The following is a 15213-nucleotide window of genomic DNA, read 5'->3' on the forward strand; positions in this document are numbered from 1 at the left end:
ATGGAAGATCCTGTGAACAGGGAAACCGTCAGATGGCATTAGGGGCCGGTGCCCTGCAGAGGACGAAAGGGAAACTTCATGGGCTGAGGCCAGGTCATCTGCGGGGTGGTGTTCAAATTCATGGCACAAAGTCAGCAGGCGCCCAGATGGGAAAAGAGAGGGATGTGCACCTGGCACAGGAAGCTGCAGGGGCCCCTCCCAGGGCAGGCGAGAGCTTGGACAGTGGGGCACAGTGGGCAAGAGGCCAGTGGGGTGGCCTGAAGGCAGGAGGCTCCAGCAGCCTGAGTGAGCAGTCGGATTTTATCCTAAGCACTGTGGGGGCCACTGGCCCTGTCATGCAGGGCAGGACCTGTACCAATTGGCCCCCATAGTCTCTGCCTCTCCCGTTGGCTTTTTGCAGGTCTCTCAAGTGCTTCTCACAGTCAGGGTAGAGCCTCCCCACCTCAATCCTTCCTGTCCTGATCTGCTGCCTCTGTGATGCTTTGGGCTTCAAAATCTGTCTGCAGTATTTGTAAAATGAGAGAGGGTGATGTTGCCTGCAAAACAACCACTTCAAAAAGAAAGGGGGGCGGGGTGCCAGAAAACAATTCAGGGGATTGAGGGACTGGGGGCTATGGAAGGGCCCAGGGAAATTCCGGGGATGATGGGATTCTTCTATGTAGGGATTATGGTGGATACCACACAATTGTACACTTTCATGAGAACTCTGCACAAAGAATGGTGAGTTTTACTGTATGTAAAATTATACCTTAATTAACAAATGAAACAATATACACATACATGAGAGAATGATGACTTTACTTTTTTTGAAACAGGATCTAGCTCTGTCAACCATGCTGGAGTGCAGTGGTGCGATCGCAGCTCACTGCAGCCTTGACCTCCCAGGCTCCAGTGATCCTCCTGCCTCAGCCTCCGAAGTATCTGGGACTACAGGTGTGCACCACCATGCCTGGCTAATTTTTTTAAATTTTTTTTTAGACAGAATCTGGCTGTGTCACCCATGCTGGAGTGCAGTGGTGTGATTTCCGCTCACTGCAACCTCTGCCTCCCGGGTTCAAGTGATTCTCCAGCCTCAGCCTCCCAAGTAGCTGGGATTACAGGCACCCACCACCATGACTGGCTGGCTAATTTTTGTATTTTTAGTAGAGACAGGGTTTCACCATGTTGGCCAGGCTGCTGTCGAACTCCTGACCTCACGTGATCTGCCCGCCTTGGACTCCCAGAGTGCTGGAATTACAGGCATGAGCCACTGCACTCGGCCTCTTTTTTTTTTTTTTTTCTGTTGACACAGGGTCTTGCTGTGTTCCCCAGGCTGGTCTTGAACTCCTAGGCTCAAGTGAGCCTCCCACCTTGGCCTCCCAAAGTGCTGGGGTTACAGGCATGAACCACTGCACCCGGCCTGAATGTTGTTTTTGGCAATGAAAATGAAACACAAAATCCAGCAAGGTTTGACGGTGAAGGCGAGCTGGTGACCACATAGTCACATTCAGCCTTAGGTTCCGCTTTTTGCTGCAGTTTCTCACTGTCACTTCCTGCCACTGGGCTCCTCTTCCTGTGAAAACTCAGCCTCTCTTCCTCATTTACCCCTTTGCAACAGAACGAGGCCGGCATTTTCTAAAGCGTCCTTGAGGAGTCCAGTTCCTAAAAGATTATTTCAAAGTCCACTGTTGTGGGCTGACTTGAGTGCTCTCAAAATTTGTAAGTTGAAGCCCTGACCCCGAGGACCTCGGAACGTGACTGTGGTTGGACACAGGGACTTTCCGGAGGTGATTAAGGTTAAGTGGGGTCACTGGATGGCTCTACTCCTATCTGACTGGTGTCCTGATGGGGACACGGACACCCGCACAGGAACGGACCCGGGGAGAACACCACATTATCTCCGCGCCAAGGAGAGAGGCGTCGGGGGAACCCAGCCCTGCCCAAGCATTTATCTCCACCTTCTGGCTCAGACTTGTGAGGAAACCCGCTTCTGTTGTGCAGTCCCTGGTCTGTGGAGCTTGGCCATGGCGCCCCCAGAACTGCATCCCCACCTTCTGCTCTGAGCCACCCGTCCCCTCCGGAAGGGCTGAGCTTCTCTCCCTTTCACTGCCTGTGCTCTGGGAAACTTTCAGAATCCCCAGGCTGTTTCTGGAATAGTCTGGGGTGGTCATTCTTGGTCCTCACGGAACTGGGGGTTTGGAAAGTGAGTGAAGCCACATGGGTTGCAAAGAATCTGGCCCAGCCCCTCACTAGTCCCTGTGCTTGTTATTTATTCTTTAATTCCTTGGATATCAACTCTGATTTAAAACATCAATTTAACATACAGATAATGCTGGGACTGCAGCTTTGCCAGGTGGCCTTCCCCTCCCGGTCTTGGGAGGCCTCACGCCCATCTTGTCCCCCCAAGGTCAAGCGAAAAGGGCAAAGTTATCCTTTTTTTTTTTTTTTCAAAATTCAAACCTTTCCCTCCTTCCCAGGTCTGGGGTCACTTGCGACCCTCCTCTCAGGCTGCTTCTGACAGGCCCAAGTCACAGCCAACTTCAGGGGAGCCGTGTTGGATCCCTCCAAACTCCTGGAATGATGTGACCTCTCCGCCGCTCGCCCTGGGCCTCCAGGTGAGACTCAGCCCAGACCCTGGCTCACAGGGAAGCAGAGCCCAGGGCTGGCCTCCACCCGCTCAGACGCCCGCACACAGGCCAGGGGAGGGCTTGGGGGCAGCTCTGGGAGGGTCCCTGTTTGCGCTGTGGGTGTCCAAGGCTGGGTGTGCAGAGCTGAGGTTTCCGCACACCTGAGGGACTCTCGCGTGAGGACAGCGCAGGGCTGGAAGCTGGTCTGCGAAGGTGAACGAGACAGCGCTGCTGGCTCCCTCCGTGCCGCGGACTGGCTCCTATGCAGTCTCATGAGCAAGTGTGCTGTCGCTCGTGCACGTGTGTTTTAACTGAGATGTGAGCTGGCATGTTTTCTCCACCCAGCTCCATCTGCTGGGTCCCTCCACATTGCTGCAGGTGTGGCTCCAGTGCCATGGGGTCCCCCACTGTGGGCAGCCCCTGCATTTTGTCCGTCTGCTTCCCCAAACATGGAACCCCAGTGACCTCCAACTTGCCGCCATGACGAGCCACTCTCATTCATATCCTCAGACATGGCGCTCTGAGCCCAAATGAGGGTTTCTTTAGAGAGATATCTGGGGAGCGAACTGTAGGGACAGAGCTCCTGTCTAAGGTGGGCCTGTGGTGAGGTCTGCCCGGTGCTACACTTCCATCCCACAGCAGGGCTTGCAGGCCGCCCTTCTCCATCTCCACCAACACTGGGCAGGATCTAGACTCCAAACCTTTGCCAGTCTAATAGTACAAAATGATAGCTTGGTGCTATTTTGGTTTTGCATTTCCATGGTGAACAATGAGTTTGAGAGTTTTTGTTCAAAAGTCCTTTGGGAGTTCGAGACCAGACCGGGCCACCAGGAGTTCAAGACCAGCCTGGGCAACTCAGTGAGATGTTCATCTCTACAAAAAATAAGAAAGATAAAAAATTAGCCAGGCATGGTGGTGTGTGCCTGTGGTCCCAGCTCCTCAGGAGGCTGAGGTGGGAGGATGGCTTGCCCCCAGGAGGTGGAGGCTGCAGTGAGTTGTGATCGTGTCAGTGTACGCCAGCCTGGGCAACAGAGTGAGACCCTGTTTCTAAAATAAAAATAAAAAACAAAAAAGTCCTTTGGGTTTCCTCTCGGTATTACTCAGCACAGGACAAGGTGTCAGTTTCCATCCTCCAGCAAGCAGATGCTGAGATGAAGCTCGGTGGGAGGTGACACCCAAGAGGAACGGGCGGGGTTGGACAGGGACAGCCTTCAGATCACAGTGTGGATCGGACCCCTGGGAGGGGAGAGAGGGAGGAAGAGAACTGGTTGGCTGTGAAGCGGATCTGATAGGGCCCTGCTGCCACACCAACAGCAGCTTGGGGCCAAGGACGCTGTTGCAGGAGCAAGGGACAGACCCCCATACCACTGGCTCAGTGCCTGCAGCACGTGGCCTCTGTGGCTGCAGCCCGAGGCTGTCAGCTGAGGCACTCCACGCACCTGGAGAGCACGTTCTCTGTGGAAGGAGACTGCAGCATTCCCACCACTCCAAAGCAGTAGTAGCGGCACCTGGAGAAAGAAGAAGTCCACCACCTTCTTGATGGCGGACTCTTTCTGCAGGCTCGCTGCAGTAACAGACTGGGAGCTCTGGACCTGGTGTATTGCTAGCTCAGTCTGACGGGGTCCCAGCTTTCCCCTGAGGTTCTCCTCCCAAGAGTGCCGAGATTGATGCTGTCCCATCCAGCGTCTCCGCAGTCATCAGCTCTTCACATCCCTGGGTGAAGATGGGGAGGCAGTGTGCGGAGCTTACTCCCAATTGACTTGGAACGGAAGCCAGGACAGAGAACTCTACAAGGGACATTGGTGCACTGAAGAGCAGGGTGTGGTTCTGACCAGAAGCATCTGTGCTTCTGGAGGGCAGAGGGCTGAGCATGGGCATGGGGGTCTGGGCAGGCCTCCCAGGGCGGAGGTCAAGAGGAGGGCGGGAGGCCTCTAGCTTGGTGGTTAAGAGCTCAGCCTTCAGAGTTTGTTTTCTCAGCTCTATCTTTGACGAGCTTCGTGAGCCATAACTGGCCAGGGGCTGCCCCCAGAAAAGCTGGCCTCCAGCTCCCTGCATCCTGAGGCCCCAGATCAAGTTTCTTGGGCCCCGATTTCCTGTCATTAAAGAGATGAGAGTACATTCCTCAGAAGTGGGCTGTGAATACATGAAACTCAAAGTTTTGGGCACCCAGCACGCGCTCAGGAAGCGTGGCTTGTGATTACCCGGCAGTGTGGTGCGAGGCCCCTAGCAGCCCCGTGTGCTGTGAGTAGGGTGGCTGGGGTCCCTGTGGGAGGTGCTTCAGAGTGGCGGCTGGATGGCGGCTCCCGAGGGGCATGGGGAGAAAGACAGGATTGGAGGGGCTGCCATGCACTGCCCTTTTCCCCTTCCACCCCATCCGCCTTCTCAGTGCACCCTTGGAACCTCACTCCCTCCCCGCCAGCTGCCCCCACCGCCTTCCCCTGCCCTGAAGCCCCTATCCCCACCATCTGCCCCAGACACTTCCATGCGCTTCCTGAGGGTGGGCTCTCTCCAGGTGCCGCTCATTCCCTGGCCGGGCCGCTGTGCTCTCACTGAAGCTCAGGCGCTCTCAGAAGCAGAAGGAATGAGGGGTGGAGCCAGTGTCCTCCTGGCCTGAGGACAGGGCTGGGGAGGCAGGGGCAGAGGTGGCCTGTCCCCTGCTGGCCAGGGCTGACACGCAGTAATGTCTATTACCAAGTGGGTCATTTCTCCCTCCTGCCCCTCCAGGCATCTCATCCCCCCCACACTGCAGGAGGCGAGGTCTGCATAAGGCCTCTGCTCCCCTGGGAACAAGCCCACGCGTTCCATGGTGCCTCCTAAGCCCCTGAACTGGAGCCCACTCCCGTACTGGCAGGGGCCTGGTTGCTGGAGTGAAGGCTTCCTCCTTCCTGGCCACCTCATTCCCCTCATTTCTGGGACAGAAACCGACAATAAACGCCTGCCCGAGACCTGGGGTGGAAAAACAGAGTGAACGCATGAACGCACACCATCACATGGCAGGGAGGCCAGGTGCACAGAGCCCTCCCTGCAGTTAGTACCCCAGGAACTGGGGCTGCAGGGACGGCTCAGGGCTCTCAGCCAACATCAAAGTGTCACAGTGCCGGGGCTGGTGGCTCCTGACCAAGTCAGCACCGACCACAGAGCTCCCCTCTCTGTCTAGACTCAGGGCTCTGCCCTGACAGCCTAGAGAAGGGCCTGGCTGCTGGCGCCTGGCTGGGTGGTTCCCTGCCTAGGAGGTGCTTTCCCCAGGCGCTGGGCCTTGAAGGGCTGGTGGGTTGTGAGGGCAAGAGTCTTGCTGGAGGAGAGGGGAGAGATGGCGAGATGCAGGACCAGAGCCTGGGGGGGTGAAAATCATGTTCACCCCCATGGTGAAATCATGGCCATGGTGAAGACCAGTCCCACCCACCGAGCGGAGGCAAGTAGACCCCAGGAATTCCCCAGCCCCGCTACCGGGCGGGTGTGGCCCTGCAGAAGCTCTGGGAGGCTGGCATGACTCAGCTGTTGCAGAAAGACCAGTCTGGGGTTTCCCATATTGCTTCAAGCAGCCTTTTTCCCTGGGAGTGCTCTATCTAATGCCAACAACCCTCAGCTGCTAGTGAGCCCGCGCCACCGACTTTCAGAGGGCTAACTCCTAAGGCCCAAGGGCTGGAAAACTCCAAGCACAGCCCTCCCAGAGTCTGGCTGTGGCTCAGAATGGGTGCTGGGGCAGGGCGAGCAGGATTTCCCAGAGGGAGCTGGGCCCTCTGGCGTCCGCCCCACGGCTGGCCCAGCCCAGAGACCCCCATGCTATCCTTCCTCTCACCCTGCCCTTTCTGAAGTGAACTCTTTGGATATTGGCCAAATCACACCCAGCAGAGGGAAGGGAGTGGAGGTCCCAGTGTGGGGGTCCCGGCGTGGGGTGGCTGTGCCCAGCTGGAATGTTTTGCATGGTGATTTGTTAGAGGGATATTGAGCAGAGGGCAAACCACCACTGTGTCTAGCATTCCGCTCAAAGATGCAGAAGCCAAGACTGCCACGTGCAGAGTGAACAGCACAGGCTCTGGGCCCCCCGGGGAGGGGCTGAGTCTCAGCACTGCAGCCTCATGCTGTGCGCAGTTCAGACCTGCGATAGGCGAGAGGCCAGGAGACACACGCCTCGTCTTACGTTTCTGCCATCTTCATTCCTGTGTTCGCTTCTGTACCAAATCTCCCCCACACACGATCTGACCCCGTGGCATCCTTCCTTTCCTGCAAACTGCACTGAGACCGGGGTGTCATCATGAAGTTCATGCCAGCCAGAGGAGCCACTGTGGCGTTTCCGGCCATAGCCTGGGCAGGAGCCGCTCCCAGGCGTGCCGTAGGCAGGGCCGGGTCAGCCTTCAGGGAAGGGATGCCTGTATGGGACCAACTCAGGCAGCCACAGAGGGATGGCCCAGCACTCCACAAAACCCAAAGTGCTCAGCGTCCAGGATCTGCTTACGGGGCAGAGAAGTGGATGTTCTTTTCCTGGTTCAAAGGTAGAAACAGGCTTGGAGAGCCGCGTCCGGCATCAGCCAGCCAGGCAGACATCTGGTCTAGCGCTTGATTCTCACGGGCATGTGGCCTCCAGTAAAAGATCTTTCTGGAGAGAGGGATGAAGGCTCTTGCGATCATCTTTAGAGGTGCTGATGGAGAAGGGAGGGGCTTCAGGTGGGTGCATATCCCTTTATCTAGAACGCTTGGGACCAGAGGTGTTTCAATTTTTCAGATTTTGGAATCTTTGCCCACATGATGCTCAAAGGAAGTCCTGCATTAGGGATTCTTAGCCTGTATCTCCACTGGCGTGGAGGAAAAGGATGGGAAAGTTTTGAATGGTGGATCCACCCAGAGGACTTCCCTGGGTGGGGCACTGCCACCCCTGGGCCCTGTGTGGGAAAGCTTCAATACTACACGGTGCCACTGGCTCCCAGCCCCAGCTGAGCTCACCGTCCAGCTCTCAAAGCCAAGGGCAATTCTTTGGCACCTGAAAATGCATCTAAAACTATGACGTTTATAGCTGCCTTAGCCCTACTTAATCTCTATTTCTCTACACCAAATCTACTCTCTACCTCATGTGCTTACGCCTACATGCTCTGCTGCCATGGTGCCTTGCCAAGAGCGTGGCTGTGCTTTAGTTCTCCCCGGGGCCTTGCAGGACTCTCCAGGTAGGAGGAAAAGATGGTGCTAGGGGGAGGAGGCTGGGGGTGGACCTTGTTCTGATGCCCCTTGTCTCATGCACGAAGTTTTTCACCCTCCTCCGAACCTTGACCTGGTGGGAGCAGAGACTACACCCTCTCTGGGGCCAGGGATAGGATGCTCGTGCCTGGGAAGGCCAGCAAGCCTTCCCCGCTTACTCAAGGCTCTGCAGGGTTCTGGGGGCTGGTGCTGTCTTTGGTGCCATCCGATTGCTTCTGCTTGTGGGCCTCGCCCTAGGGCTGTTCACCAAAGTCCTTCTTATCACAATCCTGCTTGAAATAAGTGGGTTTCTAATTTTTCATCCCTGATCCTGCCTGGATCTTGATTCTGAGACTCCTCCCCTCCCACCCTCTCCAACAGCAGAGACCCCTCCCATTAGCCGCACACCATTGCTCTGAGATAACAAAGCATTGGCAGATGCTGGTGGAGCAGGCCTACCCTTGACGTGGGCAAGAAGCTTGGGGAAAAAGACAATTTCCTGCTTGTCTTTTCTTGTCAAAATACATGGCCACACCAGGGGAAGGACAGGAAGAATTCTCTTACCAGCCAGCAGTGGCAACTTAGCAGCTACAGACACAGAGGGCAGGGGACCGGCGGGAATGACTGGCCATGGAGGAGCCGAGGGAGTTGGGACTTGCAGGAGCTGCCTGCTGAGGCGGTCTGGCTGGGCAGGTGATCCCTGTGCTGGGCCTCCGGGTGGAAGGCATCCCAGCGCCCTGGTTTCATGGGCACCTCCCAGCCCCCCAAGGGAAAAAGTTTGGTCCGAGATACATTTTTGAAAAGTATTTAATTCTCTAAAAACATTTTTAAAAGAAGACCCACTAGGGAAAGGGAGCTGCTGGCTGCCAGGTGCCTCTCTCTCCTTTTCTCCCAAGAAACACCTGGCAGCCACTCTGCTGGGGAGACAACCGGGGGCTAGAGAGGCAGGCCCTGGGCTGGGCACAGTGGCTCACACCTGTAATCCCAGCACTCTGGGAGGCCGAGGTGGGCGGATCACCTGAGGTCAGGAGTTCGAGATCAGCCTGACCAACACGGAGAAACCGCATCTCTACTAAAAAACACAAAATTAGCCGGGCATGGTGGCACATGCCTGTAATCCCAGCTACTCAGGAGGCTGAGGCAGGAGAATCACCTGAACTTGGGAGGCGGAGGTTGTGGTGAGCCGAGATCGTGCCATTGCACTCCAGCCTGGGCAACAAGAGCAAAATTGTCTCAAAAAAAAAAAAAAAAAAGAAAAGAAAAGAGAAAAAGAAAAGAAAGGCAGGCCCCGGACACTGATGGGGGCTGGCCACTGAGAGGCTCCTCTCGCCTGCTGGGCCCGGTGCCTGTGGGTTGAGCAGCCCCTCAACGCTGACACTCCAGCACCCATCTGGACAAATCCCTCATCCTTGACGATGGCCTTGTGGAGACCCAGGGACCCGTGGCCTGTCCCTGGAGCTGCTGCTGGGACAGCAGCCCTGACCTGCTGCCTGGGTAGAGGGGTGGCTGGGGGGCAATGGGGCCAGCCGAATGCTCTGGGAACACCGACTCCACAGGAGCCCAGCAAGTTCGTGGAACAGGGAGGCTGGCCTTGAGCTGCAGGGGACTGCCTCCCGAGTCCTCCTAGGGTTCTCCCATCAGGAGGCATCTGTGGCATCTGTGCATCTACATGGGCCCTGACTCCGGAACCTCCAGCCTTCCCACGTGCTTCCCCATCCTAAGTTGGTCACCAGTCCCAAGTTGGTGGGAGGAAACGAGGCACCAGCCAGGTGAGTGATGTGACCAGGCTGACGTTGGGGGAAGAGACAGGAACACATCCCGCCAGGACACTGAGCTGGTGGTGCTCACCTAACTTGTGCTCCCTGCCGCCCTCTTGTGGGTGGGCAGACACCAGCAGCTGCAGTCAGTCTCGTGTCACACAGCTGCACCAGGTAGCTCCACACGCACCTACCACGTCTGGAGGATGCTGTCCCTGGCTACTTTGGGGACCACTCAGTACTGGCAGCCTCACCACGGTTCAGGTGTTGACTGTCCATGGAGGCCCTCAGCCCCGTCCACATAGTCCTGAGCCACCCCACCCTGGCCCCACCCCGGGCCCCACGGCTGGAAACAGCCTGCTCCAGTACTGATGTGCACTCTGTGGCTCGGAGGCCACGCGGGCATGAAAAGGGGCTGTGTGTGCAGCACGGGGACTGTCTCCCTCCTCCATCCTGGCAGTAGGTGGCTTCTCCGGCAGTGGCTGTGGCACATGTGGCCTACCCACAGCAACTGGACTCTGCCTTCCCTGGCAAAGCCCCCACTGCAGGAAGACCTTGGGGCAGGGGGCACACGAAGAGGCTGCTGCAAAAGCTCCTGGTGAAGCTGAGCAGCCACAGGCTGTCGGGAGGGCCATGGGTCTGGTCTCACAGGCTCCTGTGCTGTGAGCAGCAGGAGGCTCCGGCCCCTGGCCAGTGTTTGGGTGGTATGGCCTCTCACCCTCCTCACTGGGCATCACTGGCGAGGTCACCCGAGCAGGGGAAACGAAGCGGGGAGGGTCTAGTACGTAGGCCAGTGTGGCCAGCTTACAAAATGGAATAAAATGGCATGTCTTGTCCCTTCATCATTTTTGGCTGATTCTTAAGATGGGACTATGTGAGGATTCAGGGTTCAGGAGGGACTTTGGAGCTATTAGATGTAGTGGTTCATGAAAGAAGAGCATCTTGTTTTTTGTTTTAAAATAGTTTTTAAAATTTAAAAATGATAAAGCCTATATATATATATATATATATATATATATATATGTTTTTTTTTTTTTTTTTACAGAGTCTCACTGTCGCCCAGGATGCAGTGGCACGATCTTGGCTCACTGCAACCTCCACCTCCCGGGTTCAAGCAATTCTCTTGCCTCAGGCTCCCCAGTAGCTGGGATTACAGGTGTGTGCCACCATACCCAGCTAATTTTTGTATTTTTAGTAGAGACCCAGTTTCGCCATATTGGTCAGGCTGGTCTTGAACTCCTGACCTCAGGTGACCCTCCTGCCTCGGTCTCCTGAAGTGCTGGGATTACAGGCGTGCGCCACGGCATGTGGCCTTTTTGTGTGCTTCTGACAGTGGCACTGGCCTGGCCCAGCAGCCTTCCTTTCTGGTGTCCTCCCTAAAGCAATACTCATCATTTCCGGCCACCTGAGGTGGCCGTGAACTGCAGCCCAAGCCTGCCTGGTGCAGCTCTGACAAGCAAGCCCTTCTGAGGAACAAGAGCCTGGGGGTCAGGTGACTACCAAGCCCCATTTCCTTTCCCAACAGGCAAGTGACCAGCTCTCCTTGTACGGGATGTCCTCTAGGGCCACAGGATATGCCCTTTGAGCTGCTCATCCATTTTTGTCCTCTGTTCTACCTGACACGCCCACATTTGTCCCAGCCAGGCCTTTCTTTGTTCTGGAATAGCTGGGAACGCAGCTGGAAGGACTGGGAGCCAGCTTCCACTGAGTGGCTTCTAGCTGCCTGTAGGCGGTGTGGCTCATGTGCACACAGCTGCTGCGGTCTTTCCCTCCCCGCATGGCGCCCCTGGATGGTCACGAGGTCAGCCATGCTCCCAACAATGCAACACACCAAGGGAGGGGTTAGAGAGAGAGCTGGAGTGTGCCTCGGAGGCTTCTTAGAACAAAGAAAGAGGAGCTGGCCAGGACTGTTCCCTGTAATCTCCTGGGGACAATTTTCAGGCTAACGAGGAGTGACCGTACGCACTGAATGACCTCGAGATCGTTGAAACATCTGAAGGGTTTAGGTGTGGGTGCTGCAGACCCCATGCCATGGGCTCCCGGGTCAGCCGTGCTGCAGGACAGAGCCAGGCAGGGCTGGAAGGAGGGCTGCCAGGACCACAGCATCGCCCTGGCTCGGAGTATCTCCAATTCAAAGAGCACGCTTCCCCTTCCAGAGGCTACTGGGGCTTCGTCTGAAGAGTGGCTGCTTCTCCAACTTGGCTGCCTAAGACATTTACTCAAGTGACAGCAGTTGGTGGCTGAGCCAAGATATCATGGAGGACTAAAAAAAAGCACAAACTTAAAAAAAACCATGTATTCTTAAACCATCTTGCACACACCCAGGCACAAGCTAGATGCATAATACCGTGCACCTACACTATCCACCTGAAAAATACAGTAAAATGACTTAAGAAACACACTATTTATTTGAAAAACTTTTATTTCGCATAAAACAGACCCATTCCCTTTGTGGGTCAGATGTTACTACCTTTAAAAAAATGTTTTTAAACTCTCCTTCCTGTCCCACTGAAAAATTTATTTTGAAAGGGTTAAGAAGAGTCTATCACTGCTGGTCAAAATCGGCCTGAGGATGGCCGCCAGGGGCAAAGGCCTGAAGGCATCATGTGGGCAGGCCTGGAAGCCCACGGGGTGCGGCATCCTCAAGCCCAAGGGCGGGAGCGCCTCCGGACTGCCCTCCAGGGAAGCTGCATGTGGACCTCCATGGTATTCAGCCTCCAGTTTAGTCAGCCTTGAGTCTGGGCTACTCCCATGCCTGCCGTTTGATGTGTGTGATATACGTGTATCCATCCTGCTTCCCTGCCTTCAAGGGAAACCTGCCTGGAGCTGCACATATTCTCACAGCTGGAGAACGCTTCACTCAGCAAGTCACCAGAGTACTCAGATCAACTGCAAACTAGTGGTTACAAAATGAGAGCTTTAAAAAAAGTGCTCTACTAGAACTGGGTGTCCTCACAGTCAGGAGCAGAAGGCTGGGGCTGCTGTGCAGGCCTGCGGCTCTGTGGCGCCTCTCTGCAAAGGCTCGGGTCCGCATTCCAGACTGCACGTTGCCATGTGTGCTGTGGAGGATGCCACAGTGTTAAGGCTGACCAGGACCAGAAGGTGACACTGGGCGCTCCTGCTACGTCCGGCCACTTATAGCAGATCCCTAGGCCACACTCCTTCCGAGGCACTTTGCAAACTGCTTCCCTGTTGTGGGGCCAGCAGGAGCTGCAAGGGCCAAAGGCGGCTCTGCCAGGGCTGGACCAGTTTTGTGGCATTCGAGAGGAGAGGTCTGGGAAAGGCCACGTGGCCAATGAAGGTCTTTTCCCACGTCCAATTTTATGAGACGACTGGGGTTCGAAGACGGAATCTAGAAACCCTCCTCTCCCCTTTTTTAAGTAAAGAGAAAAGAAAAGGAGATCTTTGCCTCATGTGAGAACAGGTGGAGAATCAGAGCTGTGGCGGCCACTAGCAGCGTTATCTCCCAGATGTGCATGGGAGAGAGATGGCAGCTTCTGGACAGACAAGGATGACACAGGTTCTTTGCTCCTTTGCAGTTGGGATGAATGTTCAAGTTGAGGCACAGTGTGGTTCCCATGGAAAGCCCGAGGTCAGCACGGCCACTCAGCCTGCTCCGCTGCGGGACGCCTTGGAGGGGCCAGGCCTCTGCTCCCAGTTGGCCCCAGCCCATGGAGGTGGCAGGCGGCTGGACCGCCTCTGGCAGGCGGGTCTGGTCCGGATGGCTCCTCGCTGGGCTATGTGCTAACTGCTTTGATGGACAAGCACCCCACCCCGATTAGCTCAGTGGCTTGATGAGCTGTACACAGCCAGGCTGGTGCGGAACCGTGAGAAAGGAACAGTTTGGCTATAGGAGCTAGTGATTTGGGGCTCGCCACCCTTTATGGCCCCATGAAGATCCGGCACAAGGCAGGTGCCCGCCGCCTTCAGAAGGAAGGGCGGGAGTCGCTGATCTGCTTGAGAGAGGCCAGCCTGCATCCCAGCATCCACTGCAGCACTCGCGTTTCCATCTAGGTGAATCTTAGGTTGGGAGGAGGGAATTCTCACCAGCCACATGATTCCAGGGTCCCACCCTGCACCCTCTTGGCCAGTGTAGACGAGGGTCCATCCTGAAACCTTCTTTAACATACGTGCAGAGGAAAGTGAAGCCCTGGCCCCCAAACTGAGACAAGGGCCAGTTCTGCACAGCCAGAATTCTCATCGGGAGGGTGAGAGTGGCAGCTCTGCTGTTGGCTTGTCCCAAAACAGAACGGAAATGCACCCTCATCACATGAGCGGTCCAGATGGTCTAGCGCCAGGGTGAGGCTGGCACCGGGTGGAGGAGGGGACAGAAAGCTGTAAGCAGGACCCACATGGGGGTTCTGGGCAGCTCCCTGATGCCAGCCAGGCCAGTGATACGAAGAGAAAGGCTAATAAATAGATGCATGTGAGGAGCGCCGGGCAGCCCTGGACCAGGTCGCGTAGGACGCACCAGATGCCGCTGTGGCTCCCGCACCCGGGTGCAGGTGATCAGTGTCTCTAGTAAAGATATACAAACGAAGTTACTTCTTTTCAAGTATTAAAAAAATAAGTTAATTGACAAAAAGGGTTTGAAGCGGCTGAGCATCTTGCCAGGTTGTCAGCTTCATTTCAATGTGCAAACACAGGAAAAACACCGAGGAAAAGGTCATCTCCTGCCCCGACATAAATGTGGAACAGGGACAATGCCTGTCTGCCAACTGGGGGCTTAGAATGCAGGGCCTCATCCTGTCCCCCAAAGTCAGCATTTTCCAGTGTCAAAACGGCTGTGAACTACAAGCAAAATGCAGCAACCCACAAGCCTCAGGCCACAGCCAGCAAGCGGCCCAGGCATTTGGCCACTTAGGGTCCAGTGTGTGGTGTTCGGCTGGAGGGCAGACCCCTCCTGCATCCTCCTAATTTGCATAATAATTCAGGAGCCTGCCCGCCCCTCCACGTCTCCTCTGATGCTGGGGTGGGCATGACTGGACGCCCCCATCCTGGGTCTCGATAGCACCCTGACCCCTGACCCTGCTTTCGTGGGGCATTAAGTTTCTTTGGTGGTGCTCCAGGGAGCATGAAGAAGACAGTGCCCCTCGCACGCTGTGGCGGCGCACTGTGGTTCTGACGAGGAGCAGCTTCCCTCTCTTACCAAATGTGCCAATGGAAGAAAGGGGCACAACCAGCACATCCTCAGGGAGCGCGTGGGGTGGTCCCCTGCGTCATGCCATACATGCCGTGCTCCTCCTCTGAGCGGGAGGTCCAGGTGGGCCTCCTCCCAGGAGGTGGAGCCATCTCAGATAACCACTGTCACCTGGGGCTCCCCACTGCACGTGGGACTCTACCACTTTCCAAGCAGCACACGGGCATCTGAGCGCAAACTCCAAGGAGGTGCCAGGCCTCCTCAGATAGCGGCTCCGGGTGGTTTGGATGCCACTGCCCGGCCAGGCGGATGCCAACAGAAAATGGAGCGTTGGGCGGGAGCTCAGGACCAGTTAAGGCTGAAGCCCTTGGACAGCATGGCAGCCTCCAGGTCCTTGTCCTCCTCTCTTTCCCGGAGCCGCTGCTCCTCCAGCAGCGCCACCAGTGAGTCTCTCTGCTCCACCACCTCCAGCATCTCATTGAGAATCTGCTTCTCTTCTGACAGCTCCTCCTCAGTCTTAAGGTGATCTTGAAGGAGAAGA

General features: G+C 56.0%; 1 protein-coding gene and 1 long non-coding RNA gene across 16 annotated transcripts in view; one reads left to right on the plus strand and one right to left on the minus strand.

Annotated features, from left to right (window-relative positions):
- The first annotated feature begins 633 nt into the window (after window positions 1-633).
- LOC134733531 (uncharacterized) lies at window positions 634-11933 on the plus strand. Of its 2 annotated transcripts, XR_010117103.1 has the most exons (3): window positions 634-4847; window positions 10578-10688; window positions 11058-11933. It is a non-coding gene; the product is annotated as an uncharacterized lncRNA (long non-coding RNA). The 2 variants fall into 2 exon arrangements; XR_010117102.1 differs by having other exon boundaries at window positions 10578-11933.
- A 3-nt stretch (window positions 11934-11936) lies between these two features.
- MICAL3 (microtubule associated monooxygenase, calponin and LIM domain containing 3) overlaps window positions 11937-15213 on the minus strand; it is a 237686-nt gene continuing 234409 nt past the window's right edge. For all 14 annotated transcript variants that reach the window (XM_055253677.2, XM_055253686.2, XM_055253676.2 and 11 more), the window contains one exon: window positions 11937-15199. In XM_055253677.2, coding sequence (XP_055109652.1) covers window positions 15015-15199 — 185 coding nt within the window. In that variant the 3' untranslated portion in view covers window positions 11937-15014. The remainder of the gene's footprint in view (window positions 15200-15213) is intronic.

Source organism: Symphalangus syndactylus, chromosome 18 (genome assembly GCF_028878055.3).
Source record: "Symphalangus syndactylus isolate Jambi chromosome 18, NHGRI_mSymSyn1-v2.1_pri, whole genome shotgun sequence".
Classification (NCBI taxonomy): Eukaryota; Metazoa; Chordata; class Mammalia; order Primates; family Hylobatidae; genus Symphalangus; species Symphalangus syndactylus.